The 17,564-nt window shown below is 35.7% G+C and overlaps 1 protein-coding gene across 1 annotated transcript; it reads left to right on the top strand.

The window, feature by feature from the left end:
* The first annotated feature begins 3,536 nt into the window (after positions 1 to 3,536).
* On the top strand, positions 3,537 to 17,175 carry LOC145117192 (U5 small nuclear ribonucleoprotein helicase). The gene is made up of 47 exons (XM_079053496.1): positions 3,537 to 3,704; positions 3,804 to 3,865; positions 4,201 to 4,369; positions 4,450 to 4,888; positions 4,979 to 5,044; positions 5,128 to 5,232; positions 5,531 to 5,833; positions 5,935 to 6,051; positions 6,140 to 6,199; positions 6,285 to 6,356; positions 6,430 to 6,546; positions 6,619 to 6,846; positions 6,942 to 7,094; positions 7,176 to 7,259; positions 7,490 to 7,564; positions 7,656 to 7,787; positions 7,868 to 7,933; positions 8,622 to 8,687; positions 8,782 to 9,054; positions 9,155 to 9,367; positions 9,785 to 9,940; positions 10,029 to 10,253; positions 10,340 to 10,441; positions 10,542 to 10,622; positions 10,704 to 10,784; positions 10,905 to 11,108; positions 11,203 to 11,319; positions 11,425 to 11,547; positions 11,619 to 11,708; positions 11,824 to 11,949; positions 12,077 to 12,139; positions 12,212 to 12,300; positions 12,404 to 12,494; positions 12,583 to 12,732; positions 12,826 to 13,017; positions 13,110 to 13,175; positions 13,827 to 13,982; positions 14,082 to 14,225; positions 14,317 to 14,384; positions 14,470 to 14,635; positions 14,714 to 14,776; positions 15,134 to 15,229; positions 15,317 to 15,484; positions 15,572 to 15,739; positions 16,410 to 16,550; positions 16,686 to 16,817; positions 16,901 to 17,175. Exons 1-47 carry the CDS (start codon positions 3,595 to 3,597, stop codon positions 16,979 to 16,981), a joined length of 6,249 nt encoding a protein of 2,082 aa, XP_078909622.1. The 5' UTR covers positions 3,537 to 3,594; the 3' UTR covers positions 16,982 to 17,175.
* The last annotated feature ends 389 nt before the right edge of the window (positions 17,176 to 17,564 follow it).

The raw sequence follows: 17,564 nt of genomic DNA, 5'->3' as shown, positions 1-17,564 counted from the left end.
TGTTTCAAGTGCTAGGAGTACTAAAGGGTTGCATCTAAAGAGAGTATGGCCTCACATTGGAGTTTACTTCCCATATGGTAACAACACATGAGTTTACGGCCCATGGTCATTTCCCCCATGAGTTTACGGCCGTAAACTCATGGTAATTTGTACCATTGTGTGTTTTAAGGTCTTATACCCCTCAAGGAAGTGTTCTATGTTTACATCCAAGGCTTAGGAAGGGACTAGGGCTCAAAATGACCCTTCATTTGAGTTTACGGTCCTTGGACCACTCCCTTGGAGTTTACGGTCGTAAACCCATGAGTTTACGGCCGTAAACTCATGGTCAATCCTACCATTTCGTGTTTTGGGGTTTCTAGCTCATGCATGCAAGGTTCTAGTCCAATATCCAAGCCCTAGAAGGTGTTGGTGGCACTTATGCACCACTTGATGGTGTTTACGGTTCAAGGAGATCCCTTGACCGTAAACCCATGTGTTCTTGGGGATTCTTGGTGTTCTTCAATGGTTTAACAAGTATTCTAAGTAAATAACTAGTTAGGAGGAGTGTACTTACTTATAGGAAGCTTGTAAGAGTGTTTAAAGTCCAAGAACACTAGTGTGTGTTCTTGGTGAAATGAAGAACACTTGAAGATCTACACAAATGGAATGATTTCATGGATGAAATCATGTAAGATCACTAGATTAAGGTAGAGAACAACTAATCAAGGCAAGAAACACTTACTTTCTTGAAGATCTTGAAGAAAAGTCGGATGATACTTGAGAGAGAAATGAGTTTTCTAGGCTTGAAATGGTGAAAAAGTGATAAAAATGACTAAGGGCGTGTTTAGCAAAAGTAGCTGTTAGCTGGAAGCGGGTAGCGGTTAGCTGGTAGCGGGTAGCTGGTAGCGTGTAGCGGGTAGCTGGTAGCGGGAAGCTGTAGCTTTTATTTGTTATATGAGTGTTTGGTAAAAGTAGCTGGTAGCTTTTGAAATATATAAAATTACATAAAAGGACAATTGATTAAAAATAAATAAATATATAAATATATTTTTAAGGGTAATTATGGAAATTGATTTCAAAAGCTCAGTAGCGTTTTGTTAAACGCTACATGAAGTAGATTTTAGATTTGGAGCGTTTTGTTTAAACTAAAAGCTAAACGCTCGTACTGCCAAACGAAGCTTTTTGTTTAAACTAGAGCATTTTGTCAAAAGCTAAAAGCTAGAAGCTTCCAAACTCTTCCAAAAGCTCCGTGCCAAACACGCCCTAAGTGTCATATTTATACTCCTTGGGGTTTACGGCCGTAAACACCATGTTTGGGCCGTAAACTCCAAACTCTTGGAGTTTTGAGACTTTATTGATGCACAATAAACCCTAGGGTATCCTCTCTCCAGTTATCTCCTGAAGTACTAAGCTTTAATACACTCAGACGGACTTTAAACCGGCTAAAATTTTAGCAGAAAAAGTATTTGACTTTTTTTTGAAGTGCTTGACAGTAGGGTTTGTACGAATGGAAATTTCGGGTTGTCACAGATTGGTTGAGCCATAATGGGACTATGATTGATTGCGAGCATCAGTTGGTGAGAGTTCGAACCCCAAGTGGGGGAGAACTGGTTATTCATGGCGATGAGTAGCTATTTGCTCAGTTGCGAGGGCTAGGAGATATCTTCAGTAGGGATGCTCTAGATTTTTGGTGTATGTTATGGATTCTCGGGTTATGGAGAAGAAGACTGTGGATGATGTACCTATTGTTTGGAAATTCCCTGATATGTTTCCCTAGGATTTGCCGGGAGTGCCTCCCGAGAGGCAAGTATAATTCCCGATTGATCTAGTTTCAGGTGCGGTTCCGATAGCCAAGGCACCGTATCGCTTAGCACCTCCGGAGATGCATGAGCTGTTTACACAACTTCAGAAGTTGTTAGGTAATGGATTTATTAGACCGAGTAGTTCACCATGGAGAGCACCGATCATGTTTGTGAAGAAGAAGGACAGTTCACTCAGGATGTGTATCGATTACAGGGAGCTAAACAAGTTAACGGTAAAGAACCATTATCCACTTATGAGGGTTGACGATTTTTTTGATCACCTCCAAGGTGCGTATTGGTTCTCCAAAGTTGATTTGAGGTTGAGTTATCATCAGATGAGGGTCAGGGATGAAGATGTACAGAAGACGACCTTCAAAAATCATTATGGTCATTACGAGTTTGTGGTGATGCTATTTGGGCTCATCAATGCACAAACAACGTTCATGGTTCTCATGAATCGGGTGTGTAGACTGATGTTAGAATGATCAATGATTGTATTTATTGATGATATCTTGGTCTATTCTAAGACTAAGGAGCAACACGAGGAGCATATGATGGAGATTCTCGAGACTTAGAGGAGGGAGAAACTTTTTACATAGTTATCCAAATGCGAGGTTTGGTTGCGCGAGGTGCATTTTTTTTGGGTTTCCTTGTTAACCAGGATGACATTTTGGTCGATCCGACCAAGATTCAGGTCGTGATGCACTGGAGGTCCCGAAGTCCCCATCTGAGATTCGGAGCTTCCTAGGTTTGGCGAGGTATTATCGGAGATTCATCCATGATTTCTCAAAGATCTTTGTCCCTTTGACCCGATTGACGAAAAAGAATGGCAAATTTCGGTGGGGGACCTAGCAGCAAGCGGCATTTGAGACTCTGAGACAAAAGCTTTACGTGGCTCCGCTATTGACCATTCCTGAGGATGTGGATGATTTTGTGGTATATTGTGACGTGTTGATCATGGGTTTGGGTGCAGTGCTTTTGCAGAGGGGCTATGTAATTGCTTACGCTTCGAGGCAGTTGAAGCCTCATGAGACGAATTATTCTACTCATGATTTGGAGCTGGGGGTTGTGGTTTTCACCCTCAAGATTCGGCGCCATTACTTTTATAGGTTCACATGTATCATTTACACGGATCACAAGAGTTTGAGGTATTTGATGGATCAACCGAACCTGAATATGAGACAACACACATGGTTGGTTGTGGTGAATGATTATGATTGTGAGATTATTTATCATCCTAAGAAGGCCAACGTAGTGGCCGATGCCTTGAGCCGCAAGACGACTAGTATTCCTATCAGAGACCTATTAGGGTTACGAAGTGCATAATTTGTCTCACTTACCTATGGTTTAATTGAAATATCATACACTAGAAAATACTATTATTATTAGATTGTATTTGACCCATGCTTCTACAATTTTATTATTATAATCGGAACTATATAACAGAAATACGAAAGAAAAAATTTACGTAAAAAGCTTGCAAATTTATAAATAAAATAAAAAGGTTTTCACAAAATCTCTTTAACTTTCTCAAACTTATTTGACCAAAAACTACTAACAATAAGGCCCACTATGGAAATATGGATGCTCTTAGCCCCAATAAAACAAGAGGATCCATGATTGAATGAACCCGTCTTAAAGCCAAAGCCTGCAACCCAGTCCGGCCCGAATCCGAAATACACATCCAGATCCAGGACAGGAATTACAACAATAAACCGACCCGGTCCATGCCGTGGAGAACAATCGAACATTACTTCTTCACCGTTCCTCTACCACCGGACTGACTGTCTTCCCGCCATCACAAAGAAGAAAAATGTTGCTCGAATTGCCTCGATTAACCAACTCCCTGAGGGATCCATTCGACGCAGATCAAGCTTATATCAATCGCAAATCCATTCTTCAATCATTCAACAGTCGTCGCAGGTAGTTGATTGCAAACCCTATCACATATGCAACTGTTGTATTCACAATTTGTAAAATTTGTTATTCTAATGAACTGAATATTGAATTGGCTGTAATTAGCTCTGCAAAGTCAGTTGACGAATTCGAAGTTGCTCGAAAGATTGTTCATCGATGGGATGAAGGTACTCTCGTTAACTCGCACTATTGTTTTATATACATACTTACATTTGCTATTATGCAAAATATATGATCATTCCTTTCGTAATCTTCAAGTAAAATAGAGGCGTGGATTGATTTGAGAGGTTAACGCGCAGATGTTTAACTTGAATTGACCAATCGTAGACTTTTAGCTAAAGTTTTGCTAGCTACGTTAAAACTTTATAGGAGACAATGAAACACTATCAATAGACCTTTATCATGAATTTTTGTATTTAAAACTACCTGGTGTGTACTAAAACTATATTATATGAAAACATTTTAAGCTCATATTTTTATTGGGTACTTGAAATTGGTGTAGCTTCTATTGAAGTCCGCCAAGCATACAAACAATTTGTTGGGGCCGTGGTTGAGTTGATTGATGGAGTAGTGATCAATGAGGAGTTCAAAGAGGTGGCGTTGGCAGTGTACAGGCTTTTTGGTACTCATGGAGAAGAGGAAGAAGAGAATAGAAGGATCATCGAAAAGAAGTAAAATATTCTAGCCCTTACCTTGTAAATATATTCATCAAGAGACAATATTTATCTTAAAACATTTTATGTTAATGTAGATCTGAACTACAAAAACTACTTGGCTATTCTGTTTCGGATACAAAGCTACAAAAAGTTGTTAATGCTGTGCAAAGTCTTTCCAAGTTGCAGCCAGACAACCACAATTTGGCTGAAAACCAAGTCAACGCCAGTGATCATGGTCAAGAGTTTGGTGCAAACTTGGTTTTTCACCACCCAGCTCGGTTCTTGGTTGATGAATCTATTGAGGATGTAGAAATGTGGGGGGAGGATTCAAATGTAACTTCTACCTCACTTCATGGGGACTGGTATGATAACAATGAGGTCACTAATCACCATCCTGTTGGTGGAGTTTTTGATTTAGGATGGTTAAGAGATGAATGCAATAAAATAGTAAAAAGTAGTACTTCTCAGCTTCCTAAAGATGAACTAGCAATGGCTATTTGTCGGGTACTTGATTCAGACAAGGCTGGTGATGAGGTAATGAAGTGGTAAATTCATTGTGATTTTGAAATTGGTTTTTCCTTTGGATTTCTAAGTCATCCGAATGCTTTTACTTTTGTTTTGAAGATAGCTGGTGATTTGATGGATCTAGTTGGTGATAGTGCATTTGAAACTGTTCAAGATCTTATCATGGTGAGAAATGAACAATTTTGTTGCATTTAATTACTTATTTTATAAGTTATCATCAGTGTTTATTTTATATTTCTCCAATTCAGCATAGGAAGGAACTTGTGGAGGCCATTCATCATGGGATGCTGAACTTAAAATCTGAAAAGGTGGTGTCTGGGTCTCAACCACGCATGCCTAGCTATGGTACTCAGGTATGAATTCGTTCATGTGTTCTTTGTAGTTTTGTTGTTATTCTCACATGCATGAAACTTGGTTGTCAACAGTCCATACGGGTTATGACATTGTATTTACAACTCAACCAAAGATAATACGAAATAAAAGCCCACATTTCTCATTTTGTCATTCTACTTACAACTCAACCAAAAACCTCACATTTCTCCCAATGTTCTTACTTAATACACATATACAACACAACTACTTACCAAAAACATTGAAATTTACAAGGTAATAACTCTTAAAAATTTGGTTGTTACACAACAATTGATACAGGTTACAGTTCAAACAGAATCAGAAAAGCAAATTGATAAACTAAGACGCAAAGAGGAGAAGAAACATAAACGAGGAACTGATCATGGGGCTGATAATGATTTGTCTGCTATGAGTTTTAGTTCTTTACTTCAAGCAAGTGCAAAGAAAAGCCCCTTTGATGATCTGATTGGACATGGTGAAGGGTCAAACACATTAGCAGCTACTGCTCTTCCTCAGGGAACAACTAGAAAACATCATAAAGGATATGAAGAAGTTTCCATCCCTCCAACACAAACTGCACCCATGAAGCCTGGAGAGAAGCTGGTACCTTCTTTTTTCCTTCTCTAATCTATAAGAAATCATGTTTAGTGATTTATAGTTTTTATTTTATTTACTTCTTTTTCTTCAAAATGTTGTGTTTTCAGATTGAAATAACGGAGTTGGATGAATTTGCACAAGCTGCTTTTCAAGGCTACAAATCACTCAACCGTATTCAGAGCAGAATTTTCCATACTACTTACAACACTAATGAGAACATTCTGGTCAGTCCAAAATTGAATAAGTTCATTAATACATATGATGCCAAAAAAATAAGATCCTTTTTCCTCAAGCAATCATTATGTTTTCCAGGTTTGTGCTCCAACAGGAGCTGGAAAAACAAATATAGCTATGATTGCTGTTCTACATGAGGTGCGCAAATACTCTGATCTCATAGAGATTTGTTTCTCCTGTAAAACTTATTTTTAAATTAAATGATACCAAGTGATGTTTACAGATTGGACAGCACTTCAAAGATGGCTACTTGCATAAAGAAGAGTTTAAGATAGTTTATGTTGCCCCCATGAAGGTACAACTGATCATCATTTAAACCCATTGTTCTTTTTGATTCTTATGTTCTTTTTTGGGCATGCAATCTCTAGGCATTAGCTGCTGAAGTTACTAAGGCATTTAGCCATCGATTAGCTCCATTGAACATGGTTGTGAAAGAACTTACTGGGGACATGCAACTTTCCAAAAATGAACTCGAAGAAACTCAGGTATTTTACAACTTTGGAAATGAAATTATACAAATGGTGTTTTAGTTTTAATATTGGAATATTTTCTCACAGATGATTGTGACAACACCTGAGAAATGGGATGTAATTACTCGTAAAAGCAGTGACATGTCACTGTCCATGCTCGTAAAGCTCTTGATTATTGATGAAGTACATCTGCTGAATGATGATAGAGGGCCTGTAATAGAAGCATTAGTGGCCCGCACACTTCGCCAGGTGGAGTCAACACAGTCAATGATCCGTATTGTGGGCCTTTCAGCTACTCTTCCCAATTATCTTGAGGTTGATCTTCTATCCTCCTTGATATACATAACACTAGGGTTGATTTACCTCTATGCTGTGTAGCTTGATTTGCTGACATCATCCCCAACTTTCAGGTTGCACAATTCCTGAGGGTTAACACTGAGGCGGGTCTCTTCTTCTTTGATTCTAGCTATCGTCCTGTGCCTCTTGCACAGCAATATATTGGAATTACAGAGACGAATTATCAAGCACGAAATGAACTGTTGAATGAAGTTTGCTACAAAAAGGTTTTTTTTTTTTTTTTTTTTTTTCAATCATGATTATCTGTTTTTGTACTATCGTTGGTCTCTAAAACTTCGTATTCTCAGGTTTCTGAATCACTAAAGCAAGGTCATCAAGCTATGGTGTTTGTGCATTCACGGAAGGACACTGGGAAAACAGCTGATAAACTTGTAATAACTGATAATATTTTTAGGCAGACAGTGTTTTTGTTAGTATGCGCGTTTCCAAACTTCATTCCGAAGGATCATTGGACTCATTTGATTCAGAATCATATGATAAATATGAAGCCTGTTTACTTAGTAATATGCCTAGTGAACTATTAGTCCTTGTTGCATACTGAGATAAGTACTTTGTCACATTTATTGATGATTTCAATATATTGATTCGATGTATTGTATAGGTTGAACTTGCCAGGAAATATGATGAACTAGATCTCTTCAGGAATGATGAACATCCTCAGTTTCAGTTGGTTAAGGTAAGGACATTGTCAGACTCGGAACTTTCCGGAAACAGCATATCATGATCTAACTTGAGGTGTCACCATCACCTACTTTATTTGCTTCCAGATGGAGGTTTCAAAGTCTAGAAACAAAGAGCTCGTTCAGCTATTTGGATCAGGAGTTGGCATCCATCATGCAGGAATGTTACGTGCTGATAGAGGTTTGACCGAGCGCCTTTTTTCTGATGGATTGCTTAAGGTATTTATTTAACTCTTCTTTTGACTTTTCTCTTAAATTTTTGTGGTATATCACTTAATATGTCACCGTTTTCTTTTCAGGTCCTTGTTTGTACAGCGACTTTGGCATGGGGAGTAAATCTACCTGCACACACTGTTGTTATTAAGGTTGTTAAAACTTAAAATGTGTATGCACGCACACACGTAATAATAAAGTAGGATATTTTTTTAATGTAGTTTATAAACAAATAACATACACCAATACATGCACGTATTGGTTTATGTTATTTGTTTATAAATTTCTGGAATAACAACACACTTTATTATTTCTTTATACATATAGGCAGTATACCATATTTTATACCCATCCATAATAGCAATGCACTTACATTTTCTTTACTCTAAATAGCTACATGCTTGACTTTATTACTGGTAATAGCATAGTATGTAATGGTAATAGCAAAGTACTTAACATTTGTTTACAGATCATAGCAGCATAATTACAATTCTTATGCATAACGGTAGCGTTCTTATATTTCTTTACCGATAACAACAATATGCAACAAATAAAGTACACTGCCTATATTAATACCGAAATGAAATTACACTGCTATTATGGGTAAAAAGAGTATAAGTACATTGCTTTTATGGATACAAAATAAGATACATAGTTTTTATCGGTAAATAAATGCAAGTACGCTGCTATCATGGGTAAAAATATATAAGCACTTGACTATCATGAGTAAAAACTAGAATACATTGCTTATATAATATATTGGTAGAAAAAGTAAAGTGTGTTGCTATTCCTTGCAAATTGCCCAATGTTTATTAATCATCACACCTACCTTTGAAACAGGGGACTCAGTTGTATGATCCAAAGGCTGGTGGATGGCGAGATCTGGGTATGCTGGATGTTATGCAGGTGTCATCAATGTTTTCATTAAATTATTTGTAGTTTTTTTTTAAAAAAAAGGTTATTATTTAAGTTCTAATGTTGTGTTCTTCATTCTATGTAGATTTTTGGACGTGCTGGAAGACCTCAGTTTGATAAAAGTGGTGAAGGCATTATAATTACATCTCATGATAAGTTGGCCTACTATCTGCGGCTTTTGACTAGTCAACTTCCCATAGAAAGCCAGTTCATTACCTCCTTGAAAGATAACTTAAATGCAGAGGTGACATTGGGAACTGTGACAAATGTGAAGGAAGCTTGTGCATGGCTTGGATACACATACCTTTTTATAAGAATGAAGATGAATCCTCTGGCATATGGTATTGGATGGGATGAGGTATACTTAACTTTTTGGCACATGTATTTTATTGTTTGATTTACATTACTTATCAAGCTTATGACTATTATTTATGTGATAATTGCTTTCATTATGATAGGTTATTGCAGATCCTTCATTGAGTATGAAGCAAAGATCGCTTGTTTCAGATGCTGCACGTGCTCTTGACAAAGCTAAAATGATGCGTTTTGATGAAAAAAGTGGGAACTTCTACTGCACTGAACTTGGTCGCATTGCTAGTCACTTTTATATTCAATATTCTAGTGTGGAGACGTACAATGAAATGCTGAGACGCCATATGAGTGATAGTGAGGTAACAAGTTCTTGTCTATTGAGTGGTTTCTTTATTTTTTCTCTCCAACTCCTGTATGGGTAAAGTGGCTGAATGTGTAATGATGTTTGTCTGGATAAAGTGATGTATACACAAGGTATGTTTCTTTTCTTGGCTGAATAAACCGTCTGACTGAGCTAAATGATCATTTTACTCTTACAATCGAACAAACAATTTTCATGATATTCATCAAATTATTGCAAGGAGAGTTAGGAGGGGAAAAAAGGAAAGATAGGTAAAAAGTCGGTGCATGAATAAATTACGTTTTTTGGATCAACCCATTAAGTCATTTTGTCTAAGGTTAAGTAAAAATGAAACAACCATGTATAAATGCTTCACCCACTAAGCTCATTACTTCAAAAAGAAACAGTTCCTTACTTTGGTATTAATTTTTTGCAGATAATCGACATGGTTGCTCACTCTACTGAATTTGAAAATATTGTTGTTCGAGAGGAGGAGCAAAACGAATTGGAAACCTTAGCCCGCACTGTCTGTCCTTTAGAAGTCAAGGGTGGTCCCACTAATAAACATGGAAAAGTATCTATTTTAATTCAGGTATAGCCTTTTAAAGATCAAGAATAAGTACTCGACAATTAAGTTTATATGATTTGCCTTTATCCAATCACATTCTGATTCTTTGCAGCTATACATATCTCGAGGGTCTATCGATGCATTTTCCTTAATTTCTGATGCGGCATACATTAGTGCCAGCTTGGCACGTATAATGCGGGCCCTTTTTGAAATTTGTCTGCGTAGAGGATGGTGTGAGATGACTTCCTTCATGTTGGAGTATTGCAAGGCTGTAGATCGTCAAATATGGCCCCACCAGCATCCTCTCAGACAATTTGACAGAGATATATCACCAGAAGTTTGTCTAACCATCTCCATGTTGCTATTTTTCCATATGCTTTTTCTGCATCCTTTTTCTTATTTATTTTTTCCATTTTGTTTCAGATAATTCGGAAGCTAGAAGAACGAGAGATTGACTTGAGTCATCTTCTAGAGATGCAAGAGAAGGAAATTGGAGCTATGATCCGTTATGCACCTGCAGGAAGGGTAAGTACTAAGTACTAAGTACTAAGTGGTGTCCTATAGTTTAATCTCCCAAAAATGTAAATTTTGTAAGATTTTATTTGGATGCATTTTGATTTTGAAGGTAGTGAAGCAATATATAGGATTCTTTCCATCAATCTTGTTGTCTGCTACAATAAGTCCGATCACTAGAACTGTTTTAAAGGTAACTCTTTTGATAACCATTAGTATGGAGTTTGGTATTGATATTTTATATACAGCAAATTGATATTGAGATTCGTTTCAGGTAGATCTGGTCTTAACTCCAGACTTTGTATGGAAAGATCGCTGGCATGGTGCTGCACAACGTTGGTGGATTCTTGTTGAGGTTCTTTTTATGTTTATGTGGATTATAATTTTACATTTAATAATTCAATGGTAGTAACAAGTCACAAGTGCACTGTATTAATGTGGAACCTTTTATGAAAAAAATATAAAAATCATGCAGGATTCAGAGAATGATCATATCTACCACTCGGAGCTTTTTACATTGACCAAACGAGCAGCAAAAGGGGAACCACAGAAGCTTTCCTTCACTGTGCCGATTTTTGAACCACATCCTCCTCAATACTACATTCGTGCTGTTTCTGATTCTTGGTTGCAATCTGAGGCTTTCTATACTATCTCTTTTAAGAATCTAGCCCTACCGGAGGTCATTTTAGTAAATTAACATTCAGACATGTTTATGATTGTCAATTCTTGTTGTAAAGTTAAATTTGGTATTCCTTTTTTTTTTTATTATTCAGAGCCATACGACACACACTGAACTTCTAGATCTGAAGCCACTTCCTGTGACTGCACTTGGCAACAAGGCTTACGAAGCTTTGTACAGATTTTCACACTTCAATCCTATTCAAACCCAGGTATGGCTTCCTAGATTGTGGATGTTGTTACTATATTAGCCATGTTGTTATCACTAATTACGTTGTATGCCACTGATGGTTTTGACTTTTGATGGTACTTGGCAGGCTTTTCATGTGTTATATCACACACAGAACAACGTTCTTTTAGGAGCTCCTACTGGAAGTGGGAAAACTATATCTGCAGAGCTTGCTATGCTTCATTTATTCAATACAGCCCCTGATATGAAGGTACAAATTACAGTATTTATCTTGAGATCAGTATGTTCAGTGGCTCACACATATTTAAAAACAATTTACAGGTTATTTACATAGCACCATTAAAAGCCATAGTTCGAGAACGAATGAATGATTGGAAGAATGGCCTTGTCTCTAAACTTGGTAAAAAGATGGTAAGTGTACCTTTAATTTTTGTGGGTCCACATGGAATATAGTAGATTAACACTGGGATACTTAATCTATCACATGTGAAACATGATTTGATATTTACATATGGTGCTCTATCAGGTTGAGATGACTGGTGATTACACTCCAGACATGATGGCTCTGATGTCAGCAGATATCATAATCTCAACTCCTGAAAAGTGGGATGGTATTAGTCGTAATTGGCACAGTCGAAGCTATGTCACTAAGGTTCTTTTCTTACTTACCTCACAGAGTTACATAACAACAATGACATATCATTATTATTATTGTTATATCCAAAGTATTGCATATTATATATTTTTATGTTGAAAATTGTCTTCAATTCTTTTGGCAGGTTGGCCTCATGATTTTGGATGAGATTCACCTACTTGGAGCTGATCGTGGACCTATACTTGAGGTACATGTCATGTTACCCTGCAGATATGCTTTTTTGGGATTAATTTTTTACTGATTTTAAATTGGTCGCCAGGTCATCGTCTCAAGGATGAGATACATATCATCACAAACGGAGCGACCCGTTCGGTTTGTTGGTTTGTCAACAGCCTTAGCAAATGCCCAGTGAGTTTTTTTTGGTTCATCACATCTCAAATGAACTTTTATATGTTTTAACAATTATACATATATTTTTTCATATTGCTCCAATTTTACAATGTCTGTTCAGGAATCTGGCTGACTGGTTGGGAGTTGAGGAGATTGGTCTGTTCAATTTCAAGCCAAGTGTACGACCTGTGCCTCTTGAAGTTCATATACAGGCAAGGCGACTTTCTTTTCCACTTGTATAAAAGTCTGAAATACACAAGAAATTTTCAAATATTAACAATTAATCATTTCAATTTATAGGGGTACCCAGGGAAATTCTACTGTCCAAGAATGAATAGCATGAATAAGCCAACCTATGCTGCCATATGTACACACTCACCAACAAAACCGGTTTTAATTTTTGTTTCATCTCGTCGGCAGACAAGGCTCACTGCATTAGAACTCATTCAGGTATTTTAATTAATTTTCTTGAAATGACAACCTCGTGTTACATACTATTTTTATTCATTAAACTCATATTTTATTTTCTTTTGCAACATGAAGTATGCCGCTTCAGATGAACATCCAAGGCAGTTTCTTGCCATGCCTGAGGAGGCGCTACAGATGATTGTTTCTCAGGTCACTGATCAGAATCTTAGGCACACTCTACAATTTGGTATCGGATTACATCATGCAGGATTAAACGACAAAGATAGATCTTTTGTTGAGGAACTTTTTGCAAACAACAAGATTCAGGTAGGACTTGTATTATTTTTTTGAAAAAAATATCAATACCCATGATTAGAAACTTTTTTTCATTTACATTTTATGGAAAATTACTGTTTCAGGTTTTGGTTTGCACAAGTACGTTAGCTTGGGGGGTAAATCTTCCGGCTCATCTGGTTATAATAAAGGTTAGTCAAACTTTTAGCATCCACAATTATCAAAGAATTTTTTTATTTCTGCCACATCAGCTTTCTACTAACCTTTATTTGACTAAACCCTATCATCACAAACCTTCTCCAATGCATAAACCTTTTTTTTAAAACAACTAATTTGTTCACCTCTATTTGAAATCTTCTATAAAGCCCAATCATCAAAATTTTCAATTTTATATTTCTTAAAAAGAATATTACTTGACTTTAGCATTTGAAAGATGATAGAATTATCATGTATATCGTTAACAAAATATGAAACAATATAAATATTATATTATTGCTATGTTTTTTTAACATTGATTTTGGGGAGTAACATTAAATATTTGATAAATAGATTAGTAAGTCAGAAGATAATAAAGATCAAAAGTTAAATATGATTAGGGAAGTAAATGAAATATTACTGAATGAAAGGGTTTAAATGTGAAAAACACAGATAAAATAAGCACTTAAAGAGCTATAAGTGGTCGAGTAAAAGACAGAAAAAACATTGTATTCTAATGATAAAAAGTAAAAACCCTTTCAAAGCCTAAATCAAATAGTTAAAAGCTATAAAATAACCTCCGATTGGAGGGTCATTGATTTTTATATGTTATGTTATTGATATTGGGTTTTTATGACATGCTGCAGGGAACAGAGTATTATGATGGGAAAGCAAAGCGTTACGTTGATTTTCCAATCACAGACATCTTGCAAATGATGGGACGTGCAGGTCGTCCTCAATATGATCAACATGGGAAAGCCGTCATTCTTGTACATGAACCCAAAAAAAGCTTCTATAAAAAGGTCAATTTATAAAATTATAAAGCAAGAGAAAAAAAACAAATATATGATATACACACAATGTTGCAATTGCTGACGTGCATATAATTTTTTCTTTTGCAGTTTCTTTATGAACCATTTCCAGTTGAAAGCAGTCTTAGAGACCAGCTCCATGATCACATCAATGCTGAAATAGTTTCTGGAACAATTTCTCATAAGCAAGATGCTGTACATTATATGACCTGGACTTATCTGTTCCGTAGACTGGTAATATTTTTTTAAACCCTAAAACTGATTAAACATGTGTCATCATTTCCATGAATATTACATTTTTTTGACATTATTACACATCTGGCAGATGGTTAATCCAGCTTATTATGGATTGGAGGATTGTGATCCCGAAAGTTTAAATTCTTACCTATCAAGGTAAAACCGTACTATATCTTCACTAAATTAACAAAATATCACCTGTTTCATTTTTTTAGTACTAAATACACAATTTTGCTTGCAGTCTAGTGCAGAATACATTTGAAGATTTAGAAGATGGTGGATGCATTAAGATGGATGAAGAAAATGTGGAGTCTTTAATGTTAGGTTCAATAGCATCACAATATTATCTGAAATACATGACAATTTCCATGTTTGCTTCAAATATAGAGTCAGATACCTCCCTTGAAGTAAGTAAAAGTTATACCAAAGTTTTATCATATGATCATTTTGATATTTATTCTTACAGTATATCATCTTACTTTCAGGTTTTCCTTAATGTACTTTCGGCTGCTTCCGAATACGATGAACTTCCTGTCCGTCATAATGAGGTAATTTTATTACGCTCTGTATTTTTTTGCTGATGTGGCTCAACTTGTCGCTGAAGTGGACATATGATGTGGCAGGTTTATTGAATTAACTTCATTAAATAGTAATTAAGTTCCATTTTGTGAAAATGTTGAAACATTGAAGGGACAATGTCACAACTCAGTTACATTGGAACAAAACTGAAGCTTGATTATAATTTAATGAAATTGTTTCAGTAAATCTGCCACATCAACAAAAAAAAAAAAAACATAATTTTCATACACTTGAACAAAAAAAATACAAAATTTCACAACCTTAAGGATATAGACAGTGACATGCAATATCTTTGTTGGGTTCTAACCTGCTTGTTTCTGTTGTAGGAGAACTATAACGAAGCATTATCTGCCAAAGTCCCGTATGCAGTCGACAAAAATCGCCTCGATGATCCACATGTTAAAGCAAATTTGCTTTTCCAGGTCAGCATGATCTGAGACACTTTTCAAAAACTGAAAAGAATTCTACTTCTTTCTTTTATTAAACTTTATTTATTTTTAAATCCAAAGGCGCATTTTTCTCAAGTGGAACTGCCTATCAGCGACTATTACACAGACTTGAAGTCAGTGCTGGATCAAAGTATACGTATTATTCAAGCCATGATAGATATATGTGCAAATAGTGGATGGCTGGAAAGTTCCATTACTTGTATGCATCTTCTCCAGATGGTCATGCAGGTATTATGCCCAACCATTTTGTTTTTCATGTATGGTCAGCTTTTTTAATTGACTTTTGTTATATGTATATCATGTGATTGATGTCAGGGTATGTGGTTTGAGAGGGATTCACCCCTATGGATGTTGCCATGCATGAGTGAAGACCTTTTCAGCTTATTGCAAAAAGGAGGAATTTCAAATATACAACAGTTATTGGATCTCCCGAAAATGAGTATGCAATCTAGATTTGGAAACAGCGCTTCAAGACTACAACAGGTATTAGAAATAGAAAAAATAATTTAGAGCAAATTACAAGTTTAGTCCCTGCGGTATATCAAACGCTATGGTTTTGTTTTCATCTAGATGTATTGCAATGCTCGTCCCTGTCACTATCACTATCGTGTTAAAAAAGCTTTTTTTTTTAAATCCAAAGAAAAATGACTATTTGTCCCTCATCTTGATCTTCTTCAGTTAAACCCCTAACAAAATCACCAATCTTCTTCATCTTAAACTCTAAGAACAAACCCAAACCCACAAATACATCATAACTAAGAAAATCAAGATCCAAATTAAAAGAAACCATTTTTGTTATTTTGATGAAGTCGTATTGATTTTCTTTTATGCATTAAAATAAATAAAATATGGTGAATATTTGGGTTTCTTCTGATTTAGATCTTGCTTTCCTTTTTGTTATAGTTTATTTCTAGGTGAAGGAAATTGAGGATTTGTTTAGATTTTTCTATCCAATATTAGACAATGAAGATGAGGGCAATATAGTCATTTTTCAGACGAACTTTGCAACAAAACTAATCTTTAAAGACCACCTGCACAACACAGGAAATAGAACATATGGACAGAAATCATAACTTTTGACATACCACAGAGACTAAAATGTGGTATATTAATTATGTGCATGAATGTGTTGTCTTATATTTTATGGTTTCAGGATCTACAACATTTCCCGCGAATTCAAGTGAAACTCAAGATTCAAGGAAGGGATGTTGGGGCGTCTCTCAATATTCGTTTGGAGAGATCCAACTCCAATCGTAGAAAATCATCAAGAGCTTTTACCCCTCGTTTCCCAAAGGTACACTCAATGTGTTTGACATGTATTGTAGTGTGACAAAAGTCGCAATTTATTTGATATCTTAACGCCCTCATCCTCGTCACCAAAGATAGCCATAGAAAACTTGTCCTCTCTAACATTCTTTGTTTTTTTCAGTTAAAAGATGAAGCATGGTGGTTGGTTCTTGGGAATTCCTCAACCTCTGAATTACATGCTCTTAAAAGAGTTTCCTTCACAAACAATGTGGTTACCCGCATGAAGTTACCACCAACCGCAACCAATATTCAGGTAATTAATTACTTTTATCCCTACACCTTTTCTTCTTGTTATTCCTTTTTGCTTATGTGTTTTTTTTTTTTTTTTTTTGGTAGGGGATGAAGTTGTTTTTGATATCAGATTGTTATCTTGGATTTGATCAAGAATACTCGATTGAAGAGGTTATGGAGTCTTAGCAGCTGGACACCACCATAGTAAATAGTAAATACCTTAGCTTTACAAATTAATCATATGGGCATGAAGCAGTCCTCGTATATCCTATGTTGCATCTTCAGTATTTACTTTTATATGTTTCAAACATCTTTAATCTTTTACTTATCTTCAACATCTTTGTATTTTTATGCATTTAATATATTTGAATAATCTAAAATCTTCTGCGCATCTTAAGCATCTCTACAGTTCTACTTATATTGAACATCTTTGAGACTTTCCAACACATGTTTACATATTATTAACATTTATGATATCTCTTTATTTGTTACAAATTTACAATAAATTATTTACAAGTTTTAGTTTTTCTCTGCATTCTAGATATAATTAACATTCTGAATATATCAAGCATACAAAACCGTTAAAATATCTATTTGCATATCTGATTTATTTTCAAGATCTTGACCACATTCAAGATCTTCTAGCACTTTTCAACATCATGCCTAACATACTAATTTGGTTACAAAATTATCATGTATACTGTTATCAGATTTTGAAATCCTCCAATTTCTGTTTTTGGGTATATCAGTTTCAGGACTATCATGTAGG

This window comes from Lactuca virosa, chromosome 5, assembly GCF_052849685.1.
Source record: "Lactuca virosa cultivar CGN04683 chromosome 5, Lactuca_virosa_CGN04683_v6, whole genome shotgun sequence".
In the NCBI taxonomy this organism is placed as follows: domain Eukaryota; kingdom Viridiplantae; phylum Streptophyta; class Magnoliopsida; order Asterales; family Asteraceae; genus Lactuca; species Lactuca virosa.
The sequence above is the reverse complement of the archived record's forward strand: the minus strand, read 5'-3'. Positions and strand labels throughout refer to the sequence as shown.